This window comes from Zootoca vivipara, chromosome 13 (assembly GCF_963506605.1).
Source record: "Zootoca vivipara chromosome 13, rZooViv1.1, whole genome shotgun sequence".
Taxonomy (NCBI): Eukaryota; Metazoa; Chordata; class Lepidosauria; order Squamata; family Lacertidae; genus Zootoca; species Zootoca vivipara.
This window is the reverse complement of record NC_083288.1, coordinates 11,606,909-11,627,241: the sequence shown is the minus strand read 5'-3', so window position 1 is coordinate 11,627,241 and position 20,333 is coordinate 11,606,909. Positions and strand designations below refer to the sequence as shown.

Genomic DNA, 20,333 nt, shown 5'->3' with positions numbered 1-20,333 from the left:
CAACAATATATAACTATATATAACTATAACTATATATAATATATATATATATATAATAGATAAATAATAATAAATACATAAACGTACCCCGCCCCCTCTCCCCCCTCAGCGCAACTCCAAATCAATCCTGACTGCTTTTACATTCCATCGGACAGAGAGCACCTGATTGGACCGAAGCAGTGATTGACAGTGCCTCGAAGGCCAACCAGGAAGGCGCGGGGCTGGCGGGGCGGAGCTAAGCTATTTTTTAAAAAACCGTTCGAAAGGAGACGCCTGCTGCGGACGTGAAGTTCCGGCTTCCGACGCTGCCGCTTTCTCCTTCCGGGTCGCGGCTGCCATCTCCTCACCTCCACACCGCTCGCTTCCCCCCGCAAGGGCTTTGCCGCCAAGGGTGGGCGGGGCCCGCTTCCCCAGCCATGGCGGCGGCGGCGGCACCTGCTGCTACTGCTGCTGCTGTGGGGCGGGAGAGGGCAGTGGGGGGAGGGGGCGCCCCCTCCCCCCCGCTGCCGCCACCCCCCCGCGGCCAGAGAGCAGGTGAGTGGTGAGCTGAGTGGCCGGCAGGGAAAGGCCCTGCCCACCCCGACTCTTAGGTAGAGGAGGGGGTGCGAGAGGAGAAGGAGGAGGAAGTGACGCACAGGGACTGGGGGGGCTGTTGTTTCAGATAAATTGGGGGCTTTCTAGGATTTAGTGGCGGGTAGAGCAAAAGTGGCTGATAATGGGGTGATGTGTCTCTGGGAAAGAGGAAGCAGCTAGAAGAGGAACCTTATTTTTGAAGAAAAATTGTATTATTATTATTATTTAGAAAAATACTACTACTACTATTATTTATTTATTTATACACGGCCTTTTCCCCTGACAGAGACTCAAAGCGGCTTATAAAGAAAATAAGAAAAACTAAAAATGGGGGAGAATCCTTAAAACACACACACAATTAAACTTTGGTAGATTTTATACACAGTTTCTATTACAAACATGCATAGAATTCAAGTGTTGGGACGGCAAGAGTCATCTTAGTCCAGCCACCTGCCACGCAGGAATCTTTTGCCCATTGTGGGGCTCGAGCCCGTGACCCCGAGATTAGTAAGAGTCTCATGCTGAATTACAGTAAAAACCAGCACAGCGCCAGGTGCTGAAAGGGCGGTAGGATGGGGGTGCGTCGACACGGAACCAACCCAATAGGTGAGCCACCTCCTTGTGAGTTGTGTAGTGTTACAAACAATCAAAAACTTTAAAGGGAGAACAGAAGGAAAATAAGGGTTGGGTGTGTCCTGCTCAGGTGTAGATTTTACTTCTGTCATATTATGCTGCCCATGCACATCATCTGCTCAGATAAGTAGTAACTTGCTTAGATGAACTTGGAAGAAATACGGTCTGCGCCAGCTCTAGTGTCATTCTTGCATATAGAGTTGCTGCGGCATTGTGTTGGATTTATTGATTTGGACTTTGTGTCACACAGTTCTGGTAAGCACTCGAAAGCGGCTTCTATGGCAAAACAAAAAACAAAAACCATAATAAATGACAAACGGCAGCCAAAAGTTTGAAAACAAGCAATCATGATGTTGTAGGAACGAAGTGGTGTGGCAGGGGTCTAATGGCACAGTGGGTTTCATGGACAACACACATGGAAAAGATGGGGAAATGTAACTTTTCCCCATAAGTATTGGCCACACAGACCATCATGTGTTAAGAATCCTTTGTGCAGCCCAAACTTGCTTCGTACCACAGGGTTGCTACAGTTGTCAAAGCACGTTGCAGGCAAACTGTCCAAGAATCCATTAACAAGCAGACTTGGAGACCACCTCATAGAGAATCAGACTTGCAGCACTTCCCAGGAATGAGTGGCAAGAGATTTCCTCCCTACAACATTTTACTGGCTCTGAAAAATAGGCAGCAACAGTGAGTGAAATCTTAAATCTCATACAATACACCCACTAAAAGAAAACCCCAACTATTCAGAAACCAAACATTTGAAAAAATATCTTAAAACATATCACTTTGAGTTAGAAACAAAATTTTCAGCCCATATACAATCATAAAATTGTAGAGTTGGAAGAGACCCTGAGGGTCATCTAGTCTAAACCCCTGCAATGCAGTAATCTCAACTAAAGCATCAGTGGCAAATGGCCATCCAATCTCTGCTTAGAAACCTCCTTGGAAGGAGAGTCCACCACCCCTCTCTTTTGAGTGTTGAGCAGCCCTTACCATCTGAAAGTTCTTCCTGATATTTAATCAGAATCTCCTTTCTGGTAACTTGAATAAATTGGTTTGGGTCGTGCCCTCCCATGCAGGAGAAAACAAGCTTGCTCCATCCGCCCTTTAGATATTTGAAGATGGCTATCATATCTCCCCTCAGTCTCCTCTTATCCAGGCTAAATATAGCCAACTTCCTCAATTGTTCCTCATGAGGCTTGGTTTCAAGACTCTTGATCATCTTGGTCTCCCTCTTCTGCACTCATTCCAGCTTGTCAATATCCTTCTTAAATTATGGCACCCAGAACTGGACACAGTATTCCAGGTGCTGTCTGACCAAGGCAGAATAGAGCGGTACCATTGCTTCCCTTGATTTGGACACTAGACTTCTGTTGATGCAGCCTAGAATAGCATTAACTCTTTCTTTCTTTCTTTCTTTCTTTCTTTCTTTCTTTCTTTCTTTCTTTCTTTCTTTCTTTCTTTCTTTGCTATTGCATTACACTGTTGACTCATGTTAAGCTTTTGGTCTACTAAGACCCCTAGATCCTTTTCACATGTACTACCAGCAGGCCAATCTTACATTTGTGCAACTGGTTCTTCCTGCCTGTGTGTAGAGCCTGACATTTGTCCCTACTGAAATGCATTCTGTTAGTTTGGGCCCAGTTTTCCAATCCGTTAAGGTCATTTTGAATCCCAATTCTGTCTTTGGTGGCATTGGCTGTCCTTCCCAGTTTGGTGTCATCTGCAGATTTGATTAGCCTCCGATCAATGTCATATAACGTTGCTTCATACTACATCAGACACTTGGTTCATCAAAGCCTTGTGGTATCTGCTTTGGCTTGGAGTGGTTCTGCTATCCAGTCCTGCTATTCAAGTTCCTCTTAACTGGAGATGGCATGGAATTATATTTGGAAGTTTTTTTCATGCAGGGCATGTACTCTACCACAGAGCTATGTGTCCGCCACAACAGCTGATCTATGGCATTACATTTTCTTTGGTCTTCGAAGATGGATGGACCTTAGTTTGCATCACACATGTGATGCCTTACAGAAAATATATGCCACTTAAGCCAAGGGAGGTTTGGTGCACATTCCAAATAATTGTCAGAGTTTGAACCTCTCCTTTTGAGAGATTGGACTTTGTGTGTGCTTCAGTGAGACATTTAAAATCTCACTCACTCAGATTGTCACAGCTTGTGGGGTCATAAACCCTTATTCATATCCCAGCAGATTTCACAACGGCCTTTAGGTATGGATTTTTTTTTCTAACTTACGTTCTCATTATTTAAAACAATGAAAATACAGAGACAAGGGCAGTAGAATTTTGTCACTATAATAAAAGTTGCCACTTGTTCCTTTCCATTTCTTCTCTTTTTTCGGGCTCATTATACCTAAAGAGGAATAAGAAGTGATGAGCGAGGCTTATGCTATTCTTAGCAACAAGCACGCACCATTGAATTCTGGGGGTTTTGAGTCGGCATGCATAGGATTGTGCTGCAAAGTAGATTCATTTTTAAACAAATACAATTCTTTCATGAAGTAACTTGCTCCAGAGAGCAATTTTAAACAACCCCAGGAGTTTGCATGCACCAAGGGGTTTTTCGCTTTCCCCCCTTCAAACTTATCTCACATACACATTGTATTACAAACTGGTTTTGAGACTCCCTGCAGTTTTCACAGGGGTTTGCCATGCAGTGAAAGTTGTTGGCTGTGTAGGAAAGAAATTTTAATGTTTCCTTAAGCACATGGAGCTACAGTGGTGCCTCGCTAGCAGTGGTGCTACAGTGGTGCCTCGCTAGACGAAATTAAAGACCACAGGTCTTTTCTTATAGCGAAAAATTAGTCTAGCGAATCCCATAGGAATGCACTGAATTTTTTTCGCCTTTTTTGCCCATAGGAACGCATTAATTGAATTTCAATGCATTCCTATGGGAAACCGTGATTCGCTAGACGAATTTTTCGTAAAACGCATTCATCTAGCGAGGCAAGCTCCGCTCGAAAAATCCTTTCGTTAAGCAGAAATTTCGTTAAGCAGGGCATTCGTTAAGCGAGGCACCACTGTATTCCTGGGATAGCCAGTGTGGTGCCTTTGAGATGTTGTGAACGTTATTCCTGACCTGAGACTGATAGGTGCTGGAGTCCATGACATCTAGAGAACACAAAGCTGGCTACCCTTGAACAGGTCTTCCTGCTTATGTATCATCAGGATCCAGTGTGCTTGAGCCTCTGTGTTTTGCCTTTACAGCTAATCCGAGTACATACAGTGGTACCTCGGGTTACAGACACTTCAGGTTACAGACGCTTCAGGTTACAGACTCCGCTAACCCAGAAATAGTACCTCGGGTTAAGAACTTTGCATCAGGGTGAGAACAGAAATCGCGCGGCGGCAGCGGGAGGCCCCAGTAGCTAAAGTGGTAACTCAGGTTAAGAACAGTTTCAGGTTAAGAACGGACCTCCAGAACGAATTAAGTTCTTAACCCAAGGTACCACTGTATACATTTCTGTTCAAAGCTGGAGGATCTTGAAATATATGTGCTCCCATATTGGTCTTTGTAGATTTAATGTTCATAGCTCATCTCAAATGGATAATGAGGGTGTTATCTGCGTCTGAAAATACGTTCACTGTATGCATTAATATTTAGGCAGGTACACTGAGGCTGAACATTATTGGCTCTATTTGTGAGTAAAATGTCTTGAAGATGAGTACAGTGTGGATCCTTCATGCCTTTTCTGTGAACCAATGAATAAAATTTCTATAGACTCCCATTCATGCATCAAAGGTGTACACTGCAGTCCTGATGAAAGTCCCTTTCCTCGTCCATGCATGCTGTTTGGCATGGGAGGGAAGTTTGCATTGGTGCCAGTCAGAGCTATATGTGCCGGATAGCAGGCTTTGGAGGCAGGGAGCTGTGAGACCAATCCTGGTAGCCCTTTCCCACACCTGCAATTTAATGTTTTGAAAAGATTCACCCAACCACACACGGCGCATTGTAATGTCAGTGTGCACTGACCTGGGATTAAGCCCTGCTCAGGTAAAAATGCAGGGCAAACCTCATGCGTTCCTACTCAAAAGCAAATGCCTTTTATGTTCACTGAGACTTACTCCCAGGTAAATGCATAATGTGCAGGGCTGCAGCCTTAAATATATATGTTGAGTTATCCAGTTGCCCAATACCACTGTGGGGGAAATACAGGTGAAACTCGGAAAATTAGAATATCGTCGAAAAGTGCATTTATTTCAGTAATGAAACTTTTTATTTTTTTATTTTTCTTTTAATTTTTACAAATGCTTTCTTTTGGAAATTCCACAGTAATAAAACAAATAGTACAAAAATAAACATCGCTATTACATTTCATTATTTACATTCCATTTACTGTATAATTGACCCGCCTAATGACAAATATTTACAATTACAACAAATAAAGCCTTGACATCTTGCTCTGCATGTCATGCATCTATCGCATATATTGGTTTCACCTTTTAAGTTGCATTGATGAAATAAATGCACTTTTCGGCGACATTCAAATTTTCCGAGTTTCACCTGTACCTCTCTCGCATTAAATGCATTATTATTGCTATGGTTTTGCTGTTGTTGCTTATATGTACACGGAGTGGCTCAGGGCAAGATTGCGGGGGGGGGGAGAGAGGACTGGCCCATTTGGCATTGAAGGAGACACAACATGCACTTCTACAGCTTGTTTTTGTGTGTTCCTCACAGCAACAACAAAAAGCCGGCTATTCAAGCCACTTTAAGAAGCCCTGAATGTTGCCGAGGGCCACCAAAAACCCACCTCGAGGGCTGCTTACAGCCCCCAGGCCGCATGTCGGACCACTCTCATATAGGCTGTAACTCTGGTTTGTAGTAGGAAGAGCCTTTCATTCTGAGTATTCCTGCATTGCAGGGGGTTGAACTAGATGACCCTCAGGGTCCCTTCCTACTCTGCAATTCTATTATTCCTTCCTGTAGGTGGTTGTAAGGTTAAATGGAGGCAGGAGGGGGCCTATGCATTCCAACCATGTGTTACGTCCCAACAGAACAATCTTCTGTTTGGGGTTAGTAAGCAGGCGATTTCTCTCTTTCTCTAATCCTTAAGAGACTGTTTGAACTGCACAAAGCAGCAAGCTATGGGGAACGATTGTGATTTAAGAGCTGAGTCGTGTACTGTTGTTCTTCCAGGTTCATACACGCCACAAATTGTTGCCCCACTGATCTGCACTGACTCTCCAAGGGTCTCCAGCAAATGGGGCTCCCAGACCTTCTAACTCAGATCATTTAGCTGGGAGTGCCGTGGATTGAGCCTGGGAACTTACTCATGGAAAATATGTGTTCTTGAACCACAGGGTTTAAGCCCCTTCTTCCTCAAGCAGGAAAATGTATTTTCCTGTACAGTGAGTTGAGGAGTCATTATCTTGCGCAAGTTCCTCGTTCCACCAATTCTCTGCTCAAACAAGTTGAATGCTTACAGTACACAAATTATATATGTGGCAATATTTGAGACAACTCATAGGCTCAAAGCCCTGAGCCAGATGCCGCTCTGCCACTTTGACAGGCAATAAACATAAGCTCAAATTATGAGATGGAATGCAGGAATGCCTAATGTGAAGTAACTCTCTCACTCGGCATTAGACACCAGGAAACTTGCAGCAGTGGGGCTTGTGTGCTGCTGAACTTGCGCAAAGCGCGGCAAAAGGTGGGAGGCAGACCCTGCCGCCTTCGCCCGGGACCAACAATAAATGGCTGGCTAACACGTTGGACTGGAATTTTTTGTGAACTGATGATAGTGGGGCATGAGTATATGGAAGCAGGATGAGAAAGAATTTGAGGCCTTATGTCATGGCAAAATCACTCCAATACTATTTTCTTGCACCAGTTTCACACAGTGAATCTTATTCATCAGTGTTTCTACAGCTGGCATTTCCCATGTATGGTAAAAAAAAAAATGCAAGCCCCCCGATGTGGTAAATATCTGCTCATCACTGCATGGGGTACATTAATAAGAAATACACACCACGTGAAATTGTTGAGACAAAAACTACCGGGAGCTAAGCAACATGAAATGGATTGCAACCCAAACATAGCTGTCAACTTTCGGATTTGAAAAGAAGGGATCAGCAGCAGCCTCACCTGTCCCGGGGACAGTTCAGATTCTCATATGGGATGGAGAATACATTCTGCAGCTCCAAAAACTCATCTCTCATTTGTGGTGACCTTTTAAGAGCCTCTGGATTTAGTTTTTGAGCTTGGTTTGGAAAATCTTTGTCAACAACTCTAAAGTAAGCTCAAAAATGCTTTCCGTGCTTAAAGTGGATACTGCTTTTGGCAGTGTTGTTTCAACAAATGAGAGATGAGTTTTTGGAGCTGCAGAATGTATTCTTCATCCCATATGAGAATCTGAGCTGCAGAAGAATTATGGGCTCGTTTTCCTGCCACCTGCTGTTCCCAGACCTCCAAAACACACATTCCTTCTAGCTTTTACTCTTCAAGCAGCAGGAGAAGCAACAGCCATGCCATATTGAGAGGGGAGAGCTTCCTGAGATTGTCTTCATAATCTAGGTAACAGAGCATTAGGGTGCAATGTTTAGGGGATTTGGGGAGACACAGTTTTTGTGAGGACTCCTGCAATTGCAGTAATGTCTCGTAATCCTCTGCTAACTCAAAGCAACAGTTACAGGTAGGTAGCCAGGTTGGTCTGCCGTAGTAAAAGAAAAAATCTTTCCAGTAGCACCTTAGAGACCAGCTAAATTTGTCATTGGTATGAGCTTTCGTGTGCATGCACACAAAAGCTCATACCAATGACAAACTTAGTTGGTTTCTAAGGTGCTACTGGAAGGATTTTTTTTATTTTGTTTCAAAGCAACGGGGCATTGTAGAATGTGAGCCCTGCTGAATCAGACCAAAGACCCTTCAAGTTCAGCATCCTGTTTTCTTCAGTGGCCGGCCAGATGCCCACAAGAAACCTAGAAGTCGAGGCAGTAGTCCTCCCTGTAACTGGTATTCAGAACCCCCAACCCTTCCATCTTGGTTCTGCTGCTGCATGTAACATATGGGGTGCAGGGACTGGTTGGCAAAAAGATCTCAGAAACAGTATTTTCAAAATTAATCAAAGGCAAGCTTGGGCCTGGGCATCCACCTCCAGTTTACATCTATTAAATATCAAAGCTGCTTGGTGAAGCAGATTATCCGTAAGTGTACATTTATAAGCAACATTTAGGGTTCAGACATAATGTTAAAAATGTGGTTCATCATCAATGGAAGCAAAAGTTTCTGATCTTGCGGTTGCTTTGGAAGGGGAACAGGGCCTCGTGAGACCAAAGCTCCCCATAATTTGTTCATAATGCTAAACCGTGGTTTGCCATGGTATTCAAACAAGACCAATGTGGATGTGAAGAAGAATATGCTAAGCTGAATTAAAGTTTTGATAATCAAAAGAATTAAACATGGCAATTGCCTCAGGAGCATGGCATGGGTATTAATAAAATCTGCATAAATTTGCATACAAATAATACAGTAATCTTAAAGCATTGTTTCTTGTTTTAAAATGAGGCATACCACATGTCACCACATGTGCCACTAAGAAGAGGCATCCCCTCTTGTGTGAGAAGGGAAGTGGAATGATGATCCCTGTTTAATTCATTGAAATGTTTTTGTTTCCTAAGTGCCCAATTAATTAGGGCCAGCTTGTCAACTGATCAAAAAGTTTTTAATTCATCTGATGCGAATGTGCATTTGTAGATCGGCACCTGAATGTTCCACTCTGCCCTGTGTTTGGTTGTTCATACGTAACCTTGCAGAATAAGTACCTACTCGGGAGCGAGTCCTGCTGGTTGGACTGAGATGGCTTAGTTGACAGAGCATGACAATCTCAGGGTTGTGGGTTCAAGCCCTACACTGGACAAAAGATTCCTGCATTGCAGGGGGTTGACCTCACGGTCCCTGACCACACTGCAATTCTATAATTTTAAATTCAGTGGGGCTTACTTCTGAATAAACTTTGCAGCAGTAGATTTGAGCAGCTACTAGCGTTCATATCTGGCCGATCTTGAAAAAACTATTCTGGATAACAATTTAGAATGTGTTTTTACAAGCAAATCCTCACATTCAGGTACAGTACTTTGTTTTAAATTTGAAACCTAAATTTTGATTTATGTTCGTTTACAGAAAGCCATTGACTCCCATTGAATCTTTATCCATGTAAATGGATTTTGGGCTTCAGCTGGATGTCGTCACTTGTTGCCTCGAGGCATGTGCACAGACACCCGCATAAACACACTGCTCTCCCACCGATTCCCATGTTCATTCTCTTCCTCCACTTGCTGTGGGTGGTGTGGGTGTGGGTGTTCTGCCTGGTACAGCATGCAGGAGAGTAGTTGGGGCAGGCAACACAAAGATGGCTGCTGGTGTGAACCCATTTAAGAAATAGCTAGGACAGGCTTCCTCAACCTCGGCGCTCCAGATGCTTTTGGCCTACAACTCCCATGAACCCTAGCTAGCAGGACCAGTGGTCAGGGATGATGGGAATTGTAGTCTCAAAACATCTGGAGAGCCGAGGTTGTGGAAGCCTGTCCTAGCTATTTCTTAAATAGCTTCACACCAGCAGCCATCTTTGTGTTCCCTGCCCCAACTACTCTCCTGCATGCTGTACCAAGCAGAACACTTTTATAAGTGGACCCAGAAGAAGGCAAAACAGGTGTGTATGCACTCTGCCAACATGTCCGGGGACCAGGAACAGAACCCCTGCCCGAAATGGTCACCACCTGTATTATGACTAAACTTCCACCCATTAACTTCACTGGGTCTACTCTTAAAGGTAAAGGGACCCCTGACCATTAGGTCCAGTCGTGACTGACTCTGGGGTTGCGGCGCTCATCTCGCATTATTGGCCGAGGGAGCTGGCGTACAGCTTCCAGGTCATGTGGCCAGCATGACGAAGCCGCTTCTGGCGAACCAGAGCAGCGCACGGAAACGCCGTTTACCTTCCCGCTGTACCTATTTATCTACTTGCACTTTGACGTGCTTTCGAACTGCTAGGTTGGCAGGAGCTGGGACTCTTAGTGGTATGCAATCCTTTATTATTGTTTTGGGCGTGTTTAGCACATCAGTGTTTTCCACAGCAAACGCCTAACATGTAGACATTGCAGACAAGTGTACATGCTCCTTTACATCACTTTTCACATATCTAAGAAGCATCTGTTCCCCACCCCTAGCAGCTGTAATGAGTGAAACTGGTTTAATTCAATCTCCACTGGGACAAGAGTTGCCTGGATCGCAAATTCTGCCACAAATATCCAAGGTCCAGTTCAGATTATCCTCGAGAAGCAGGAATCCTTACCGTGCTTGAACTTTGTCCACAACACTCAAGGGCCACTTAAAATTCATTACAATTTCCTAAATGCCAAAAGTGATGGGTTTTGTAGCATAAGGTTTGTCCTATCTGCAGCTGCCTGCCTTTATTAACCCCTGAGGCTGTGCTGACCTGTAAGGAAAGTAGAACCTACAAAAACCCAATACCTTTAATAAGACACACCAAAATCTCACAAAACAGTGTCCAAATTTTTGAGTTCTGTGTATCTCTTCATCAAGCTAGATCAGGCACCCCCAAACTTCAGCTCTCCAGATGTTTTGGACTACAATTCCCATCATCCCTGACCACTGGTCCTGTTAAGCTAGGGATCATGGGAGTTGTAGGCCAAAACATCTGGAGGGCCGCAGTTTGGGGATGCCTGAGCTAGATGCTACACAGAACGGGTTGGAGGATTAAGTAGAAAAAGAGAAAAAACAAAAAGGCTGGGCATTACAGCCCTGATGTTATAGGAATCTAGGGCTGCTTCGAGATGGACACTATTTTGCCAAAACAAAATTAAAAAATTCCTTCCAGTAGCACCTTAGGGACCAATGAAATTTGTTATTGGTATGAGCTTTCGTGTGCATCCGCACTTCTTCAGATACCGGTACTATTTTGCCAGTTCAATTAACACGCAGACCAACAGATTTGGTCAAAGTGGATTTGTCACTTGTGCGCACACACCCTCAAAAGAACAACAAAAACAACCCGGACTTTTTGTAGGAAGAAAAGTGGGGGATAACAATTCCTTGATAAGACTTAACTGCAAACAAATCAGGATGAGTGTTCACTGAAGGATGTTATATAACCTCCCTGCAAACTTTGTGCAAACAAATCATGATGGATGCCCAGCAAATGGGTCGCTCAGTTCCAAAATCAAAATTGTGGGCTGAATTAGTCTCTGCTAAATGCTAAAGGTAATCAGATCACTATGCTTATTGACTGCTATGTCCTTAATTGTTCATTTAGATGATACTTTGGATGAAGTGACAAGGAAAGAACTGTGCACAGACACTTTCTGCAAAGTTTGTGGAGCTGTACTGCAGTTTGAATCGCAAAGGGCTGCACACTATGAGGTAAGCTTTTGGAGCGGAATATGTCAGTTGTGTTTCCAGCACCCCCACCCTTAACCCCTAGCAAAGGACGTTTCAGTGTTTGCCAGTACAGGCTCAGTTTCCTTGGGAGGAAAGTCCACTGGAGAATTGTAGCATTTTTATAATATCTGTTTGTTTGTTTGTTTGTTTGTTTGTTTGTTTATAAATATTCAAAGTGAGTAGGCACACACTCAGACATAGAGTGTTGCACTTTGAAACAGTTCATTTATTTCATTTGTTTATTAAATTTGTTAGTCGCTTTTATCTTGCCCAGGGCAGCCCAAAACAACTTACAAACAAACAACAAAGATAGATAGATAAATAAATAGAGTAAAACCAAGGGGTTTTCTCCAAAAATAGGCAGCATATTGGGGGGGGGCTGTCTCCTCAAAGCTACCTGCAAAAACTCAGACCTGTCTGTGGGTTGCAATCCAAGTCATGCCCACAAATGCCCCTTGGCTGGCAAGTCTTAAGAATCTCCATGAGCTTGTAATCACCAGCCAGAATTGTTCATTGAAGAAACCTGTTCTAGCCATCTGTGCCCTTTGAAGAAATATCTTGACCCATTGGCAAAAGATCAAGTAACGGGTTACATCATTGCCTGACAGCTGTAACAATATTATCCCATGTAAGATGCAAATTCCTGCTGTCCTGCATTAGTCGCTTCTCCTAGTCCTGAACACATGTCAATATAAGGCCACAGTTATTAATTTTCCTGAGACGCACACCCAAGTAAAATATTTGTCTTGTTTCATTGCTAATAACATTGTTTTGGCCAGGGAAATCAACATATTAAAGGCATGGGATCCTTTTTTTCTTTATCCTGCGCCACTTTGATTTAATCCTTTCTCTAAGCCAGCTTGTTAAAGTTTTCCCCTGAGCATTTTAGCATCAGCTGCTGCGGGCATTCTGAGACAAGTAGCCTCTGAACTGTCTGTGTTGCCATGCTCCCTTCTCTCCCTTCTCATCATCCTGCCTGGACACTTGAGCCTCTGCAGACACATTGCCTTGGGAAGCCCTGCACCAAACAAGACAAGAAAGGGGCGGGAGCTGTGCTAGGGCACCAAAGAGCTCTTCTGTGGCTCCCATTCATTCTGATGGGGCTCATACGGAATAGCTTCTGTAAGGAGAGTCGCGCGCCACCCTGCATCCCAGCCAGCCATGCCTTGGCCACTGTTGGGATGCAAAGAAGAAACTCTCTAGCAAAGGTAGTGGTCAGGCTGGCAGGGGAGGAGGCAGTCTCTTAAGTATCTGGGGTCAAGCTATTTAATGTTTTGGAGCAGGGGTCCCCAAACTAAGGCCCAGGGGCCGGATGCGGCCCAATCGCCTACTAAATCCGGCCCGCGGACGGTCCGAGAATCAGCATGTTTTTATATGAGTAGAATGTGCCCTTTTATTTAAAATGCATCTTTGGGTTATTTGTGGGGCACAGGAATTCATTCCTTTTTTTCCCTTCAAAATAATAGTCCGGACCCCCACAAGGTCTGACGGACAGTGGACCGGCCCCCTGCTGAAAAAGTTTGCTGACCCCTGTTTTAGAGGTAGCCGCAAGCACTTTAAACTGGCAAGCAATTGCTGCTGTTGCGAAATGGGGACAACATTTTCTCATGGCTAAGGAATTCTCTAAACACTACAGTTCCCCAAGTTTCTCCCCCCCCCCCCAAAGGTATTTTCCAGGCCTTACTCGTTTTATCTCAAAAAGAGAATCCCAAGGTGCATCCTGATGTAAAACCAATCCTTCTGTTTTCCAGGGCAAAAGGCATGCTCAGAAAGTCCGGCTTTATTTACAGATGCATAGTGAACAAAAGGATGGGCAGGAGCCCAGCAAACAGAAGTTACAGTATGTGAATTTCCAGGTAATGTTATCTCATCCTCAGCATAAGCCTGGCAGGCATCAGAGATTGGGCTGGCAGCCAGTTTTGGGGAAACTGTGGCCACCTTTCCTGTGCCTGATGCCATCAGAAATGGGAAATTTCAAGCTGTGGCCAAAGTGAAGAAGAGCCAGGAGCATGCCGTGCATGGCAAAAAAGGCAAAGGTACCAAATTCAAGAAGTGCCAATGTTTTTGGTGCAAAGAAAGAATCAAGAGCATACTTAGAGAGTGCATTCCCGATTATTCCTTTAAATCAAAAGCTTGAATTGCAGGGAGCTTTGCAATGCAAATAATCCTTGCCCAGGGTGGCATCTGCCGCCCAAAGGGAGCTTGTTGCTCAGGTGGAATCAGGTGATTGGCAAGTGGGTGTCTCTAGTCACCTGTTAGAATGGCCCAGCCGGGTGGGGGAGCTCAGGACCCATCCTGGAGTTAGATCTTGTTTTCAACCCTGCTCTATATGGCTAGTTGCTGCTTAAGACCAAAACCTTTTCAAACCTGGAATATGTATTTAATCCCAAACTGTGACGTAAACCCTGTTGTTGTTGTTGTTGTTGTTTGCACCATTTATGCCTGTTTTTTTCCCCTTTCTCTTTCTTTGTCCCATTCATTCTCCTCTCAGAAATTTCCCATCGGTTTAGCACTGGTGGATTAAATGTCTTCGCGCTTTGATTTCAGATGGACCCAAATGTGGACGAAAACACCTACTGCAGGCTTTGCAACATGGTCTTCACGTCCCCAATAGTTGCTCAATCACACTACCTGGGAAAGATTCACACCAAGAAGCTGAAGAGGTTGTCGGAAGATCAGGCACAACAGCCTGCGCCGAACGCTCAGCCAGAACCTGGTGAAGACCCAGTGGTTTTTAATAATAATAATAATAATAATAATAATAATAATAATAATAATAATCCAACTATCTGGCTGGGTTGCTCCGGCCACTCTGTCCTCTGTCAGGGCAAAGTGGTGCAACATTTTAGCTGAAGTGATGCGATCCAAGGAACTGTCAGGCTTCAGGGAATCTGATCCCTTCCATGGTGGGCAGCCAAGAAGTAGATAACAAGAAGAGTTCTTACCAAGTCCTTTATTCAATATTCACATAGAGAGGCTTTGAGAAGTGCCTCTCCATTCCTGTAGTGGCGTTGCTCTGAGTAAAGTCGTTGGTCCAAGTCCCACGCCCTCCGTCTCTCCTATCATACATCATCCCTGCACCAGCTGATCTGAGCTTTCTGCTCTCCTACTCTCAATGCTTGCCAGGACCTGGGAGAGGGGGGTGGGATCTGGCATGCTTTCCAAAGACAGCTGGCAGTCTGTCAGCTGTCTCTCCTCTGGTGCTGCTTCTTCCTCCTACTCCTCTCCCAACAGTTCCCAGCTTCTCCCCTCTATAGCCTCTGAACTGTGACCTTCTGCAAACCACTGTTCTAAATCTATACTGTCTCCCTCTTCTCTGGAAAGTGCCGGGGGGGGGGGGGGCGGGCGGTCTCCACCATTCCTCCTCAGTCCAGTCCCTGACAGGAACAAGGGAAGCAAAATTTCCCTTCTTCTTTGCTCCCTTCTTCACTTCTGCTTGTCCCCTGGTCTTTCCGCACAGTGCAGAAAGGGAAGGGAAAAAGTATTGACTTAGGGCTGCCAACCAGCCACTTGCAGGAGGCTACATCTATAGCAGCACACCACCAAGTGTATTTGTCATCAAGAGAGATAGATGCACATAGGATGAGGCATACAGTGGAACTTCGGTTTATGAACACCTCGGTTTATGAATTTTCGGTTTACGAACGCTGCGGACCCATCTGGAACGGATTAATTCACTTTCCATTACTTTCAATGGGAAAGTTCGCTTCAGTTTATGAACGCTTCAGTTTCTGAACAGACTTCCGGAACCAATTGTGTTCATAAACCGAGGTACCACTGTATTTGTATGTCGGGCATTCCTTCTTGATACATAAGAGCTGCAAGGAATATATTCTCTCAGCGTAACCGAAAGACTTACAGGGCCATTACCGTCTCTTCCCTGGCTGCTTTGGTGGGAGAGCTGACCTTCCTTCGTTGCACTTATTTCTCAGGTCCCTCTGCGGCTCCATCTCTGCCGGAGCCATCTGCTGAAAACGCATCACAGGACACTGATGTGAAAGACCCGTCACCATCCTGTAAAACCGCATTGGATCTAGACGATCCAGATAAATTCTGCAAGCTTTGCTCGGCGCCCTTCAACAACCCGCTTATGGCCCACCAACACTATGTGGGCAAGAAGCACAAAAGGAACGAAGCGCGCAAGAAGCTGATGACAGAGATGGGATCTGAGGCCGTTCCTGTGGAATCCCAGGCCAATGGTAAGCAGGCAACACAGGGAGACGCCGCCCATTTTTTGCATCAGCTGAGCGTGGCTCAGAACCAAGCTGCATGGAAAGCAGACTTGTGGGATTTGGTGGCTGCTGCTGCAGCGTTTGAGGCAGAAGGGAGTCCATGTTTTCTTGGAATGCTTCCCTGTATTTCACACACACACACACACACACACACACACACACACACACACACACACAACTGCTGCTTTGACAATCATTAGTGCACCTCCGGGGCGAAGTCAATCACTCTGTTAGCAGCATAAAAGTGATCTCCTTTAGGTGTGCAAGAAGGTCCTGGGCTGCCCAGATGACAAGACACACACACCCCAAGCCTCGCTGATGTGTTCCAAAGGAGAGCAGAGTAATATGTTTGGCACCAGTTTGGCTGCAGGAGTTGCTGGAAGGAGGCATACAAGGTGCCATCTCAACCACCTTATGGACTCCGGATTTTTGTAGGCTTTACTGACCAGGGGTCAGCAAACGTTTTCAGCAGGGGGCCAGTCCACTGTCCCTCAGACCTGGGGGGGGCTAATTTTTTTGGGGGGGTGAACGAATTCCTATGCCCCACAAATAACCCAGAGATGCATTTTAAATAAAAGGACACATTCTACTCATGTAAAAACATCAGGCAGGCCCCACAAATAACCCAGAGATGCATTTTAAATAAAAGGACACGTTCTACTCATGTAAAAAGATGCTGATTCACAGACCATCTGCAGGGTGGATTTAGAAGGCGATTGGACCGGATCCGGCCCCTGGGCCTTGCTTTGCCTACCCATGGTTTACTCCTTAGCCTTTTCTTCTCCTGAAGATACCTCACAAGGCAGCGGAGGTTTAGGATCAGAATTTTCCTTTTCCTAGATGGGTTACCTTCCTAGGTTGACGAGCCCCATTTGCCCCTCACTTCCCTCTGCAGCACGTGCAGAAACCGCTGTCTTGACCATTGGACCCACGATTGGTCTCGTCCACTCAGTCAGCCGGAGCCTGTCTTGGCAGCAGGAGAAGACCCTGTTCACCAAAGGTTTCAGTGCATTGTGAATTTTGTAATTCTACACACAGATAACGGAAGGTTCCTTCCCCCCCCCCCCCAAAGGAACTGACAGGCAGAGAGAGATGGCAGAAGGAATTCGGACACGTTTTGGGCATGCTCGGGGGGTTATTTTCACTGCAATCTATCTGACAAAGCTCCCACTTGCCGTACTAAGAATCGCTTTTACAGAATTACGATTCCAACCGATGCCCTCGGCGGTGGTGGATGGTCGGTACGGCAAGGTACAGTACAAGGAGAGACTTTGTCTGTGTGGGCAACCTTGTGCTGTAGAGGACCTGTACCACTATTTATTGCAATGCCCGCTATATATAGAACCATGAGACCGATTTATAAAAACCCCTGCTTACGAATGGAACACACTCAAACAGGGTGGAAAGGGTGAAATGGCTGCTGAGTGATACTGATGACTTCGTAACTTATAAAGTAGCACTATATGCGTTGCAAGCTAAGAAGATCAGAAGAAAAGAACTAGATAAAATAACGGTCAATTGCAAAGGTGATTCGGACATTTAAGCTGGCACATTCTATCTGGGGACCCCCTGTATTCCATCGAACGCAGCAAATAATTTCTAGGAGACGGGACCGTGGTCTATTGTATTTGCAGTGCCTGATGTTTTTATGGTTATTGCTGCTTTTTGCATGGCCTTTGGCTAGTGCAATGAAGTTTATGAGATGAGAATTGTCTTGTCACCACTGCAATCTGTTTAACCTGAAGCCCTGTGTTCTTTTAGCAGTTGGAGTGGGCAAGTATATATGCCCCATTTGCACCATCAGTCTCACATCCATAGAAATGTACCAGTCGCACATGCAAGGAAATAAGCATCAGATAAAGTAAGTGTTTTCCCAGCTCTGTGCATTTCTCTCTTCCCCACCCCCCTCCGCACCCCAGAACCAGACTGACAGTTCAGTGCGGGACGTGTGGGCTAATGTTTGCAGTGGAGCCTCACAAAGACTGAGTGGCGATCTCTGTGCAGCCCTTCATCTGGGTTCTGTACCTGCAAAGCTTTCTCTTAGAAGGCAGAGGAGAAGAGATCTTTCTTCTCTTGCAAATGCCTTGCTTCTCAGTTCTCTTCTGGTTGCTGCACTAACAGCAGTGCTTTTTTCTTGGGGTGGGGGGATGCAGGGGGGTGCATACCCCTAAACATTTTCTGAATGTAATGTTGAGGGGGCAGTATTTTCGATATGCTTAGGAAAATGAGAGTACCCCTAAACGTTTTTTAAAGAAAAAAAACACTGACTAGCAACAACAAACGGACCCAGGTGGCGCCGTGGTTAAACCACAGAGCCTAGGGGCTTGCTGATCAGAAGGTCGGTGTAGAAAGACCCTTTGCCCCACGAGGAAGACCTTTGATCAAAATATGTTGGGAAGTCTTGGCAGAAAAGCCTTGAGGCCTATTTCTTCCATCAAATTATATCACAGGAGATCAGGATCAAGTACAGCCTCTCTTAATTCAGCTCCTGAATACGTATGCATGTACTGGGAAGACAAAGGATTTGTTTCTCTGGCAAAAATTGATTTATCACACATATTATGTAAACTTTAAATCCAGGCTTACTTCCCAGTAAAATGTGGGTAGAATAATACTGCAGGAATCTAGGTGGTGCTAAAGTGGAACTATAAATCATTTAGTTGACATTTTGGTCCACAGGCACTTTTTTCTGACTTCAGCCAATTTGTTTGGTTAAAAATTATGTTGTTGTCATTTTTGCTCATTCCCGCCACACTTGTATCTCTTCTCCCTTTTATTCTTGTAGAGAAACCATGATTTCCAATCTAATAACGAACTCCAAGAAAACATACAGCTCCTTCCAAGATGAATTGGAAGATTATATTAAAGTGCAAAAAGCAAGGGGGCTGGAACCAAAGACCCACTTCAGAAAGCCAGAAGAGTTTCAAATGGAAGAGTATGGTGCCATGAATGGCCATGAACGGGGCTTTGGATTTGATCAGGATCAATTTTCCAGCGACGCTAACACACCAGAGCAGTATTCTGGTATTTTCTCAGAAACAAGTCCACCTTTGTATTCTGTTGGAAGCAGATTGTCCCATTGGCCGCCAGGGTACAGAGACCTGCCAAAACTAGAAAATGCACCCATTTCTCAGCACAGCACAGGTTCCCTAGAAAAGCAGGCATCTCCATTGGCCACCTACAAAAGTGACAATTGCAACCCATCACCATCCGAATCCATTGATGGCTACAAACATGTACCTTCTGACAGTAGCTCTGCCTTTCATAGGAGGAGCCAGAAGTCACCAAAGACACTCAGAAAGGAGAAAGAATGTGTAGGAGAGGAAGACAGCGACCCTCGCCCACCCCTTGCGAAGTTCAAGAGAAAACAGCACTGTGAAGGAGACGCAAACTTTGGAAAGGGCGGAGAGAAGAGAAAGAGAAAGAAAGATGACGCTGACTCAAGTGCCGAGTCGAAATCGAAGCATGGCAAAGACAGAGGAAATACAGAGGGATCTTCCGAGAAGGAGAGCAGGAAGCACAAGAAGGAGAAAAAGAAGGCGGAAGCCAGTGGACCAACAGAGGAGGAGATGCTGTGGGATGAATCCATCCTGGGATTTTGAGCTTCTCATAATTAATTAATTTTTTGCGTTCATTTGAACCGTTGTGCACTTTTATGTTTCAATTACTGGTTACTCTCCCCCCCCCTTTTACTTGCTTGTTCAGGAATAATGAATGATGGGCACAAGATCTCTTAGCAAAGCACTAGGGAAGAAGTGGAACTGAAATTTTGTTGTACTCTAAGAAACATAATTAGCAATTTTCAGTACTTATCCTGAAGCGACATTTAATGCATTAGGAATTTAGTGTGCAATATTCTTTCCGGTAGCATTTAAATGCAGGTTTAAAAAAAAACAAAGCTATGCATTGTCTACGGTTGCAGCGATATCTGTGTTGTTGAAAGCTTTAATATGAAAGTATGGGGAGAGGGTTTATTCCATTTCTTCTTTATAACTGTTTTCCCCTTCCAGTTCTGAAAGTATAAAATAACACATTAAACCAACAAGAGAAAACTAATTGAATGTATCCACACACGCCCTTTACATCTCAGGTACATTTTATTTAGGTATAGTACTTAATCCTAGCCCCAACACCACCACATCAAAAACTCTCAAAGGTTTGTTTGACTACAACAGGTTTCACTGTTGAAACTGGGGTGAGGACCTTGCTTTCTGCAGTGCCACACTGCCCACTGGTGCTTTGAAGCCCCAATTTCAGGACTTCAAAGCACCACATCCCCTGACGTCATTTGTAAACTCAAGTGATTGCCCACCTTTCAAATTTGGCCTGTGAGCAATAACATCCTTGCTTGGAAGCAAAAGGGTATTTTGGGGTAAAGCATGACAAAAAGGTTGTGCAAGTCAGCCATTTTAAACTCCAAAGCTTACAACATTTTTCTTCAAAAATGCCAGGGATGGACAAATTATTACTATCTA

At 44.7% G+C, this 20,333-nt stretch overlaps 1 protein-coding gene across 3 annotated transcripts; it reads left to right on the top strand.

Annotated features, from left to right (window-relative positions):
- The first annotated feature begins 355 nt into the window (after positions 1-355).
- LOC118094331 (zinc finger matrin-type protein 1) lies at positions 356-20,292 on the top strand. 3 transcript variants are annotated; one of them, XM_060282312.1, is made up of 8 exons: positions 553-1,179; positions 8,924-9,293; positions 11,502-11,608; positions 13,378-13,482; positions 14,174-14,342; positions 15,559-15,825; positions 17,620-17,719; positions 18,644-20,292. In XM_060282312.1, the coding sequence occupies exons 4-8, from the start codon at positions 13,417-13,419 to the stop codon at positions 19,458-19,460; spliced, it is 1,419 nt and encodes a 472-aa protein (XP_060138295.1). In that variant the 5' UTR covers positions 553-1,179; positions 8,924-9,293; positions 11,502-11,608; positions 13,378-13,416; the 3' UTR covers positions 19,461-20,292. The 3 variants fall into 3 exon arrangements, with proteins under 3 accessions (XP_060138294.1, XP_060138295.1, XP_034990503.2); XM_060282311.1 differs by lacking the exons at positions 553-1,179; positions 8,924-9,293 and adding an exon at positions 356-534; XM_035134612.2 differs by lacking the exon at positions 8,924-9,293.
- Positions 20,293-20,333: the final 41 nt, after the last annotated feature.

Excerpts from the sequence above, each read along its gene's own strand:
- LOC118094331 (XM_060282311.1), top strand. The coding sequence starts at position 417 with ATGGCGGCGGCGGCGGCACCTGCTGCTACTGCTGCTGCTGTGGGGCGG. Across the intron at positions 535-11,501 it reads CCCCCGCGGCCAGAGAGCAG|ATGATACTTTGGATGAAGTG; the intron begins GTGAGTGGTGAG and ends TTGTTCATTTAG. Across the intron at positions 15,826-17,619 it reads TGTGGAATCCCAGGCCAATG|CAGTTGGAGTGGGCAAGTAT; the intron begins GTAAGCAGGCAA and ends GTGTTCTTTTAG.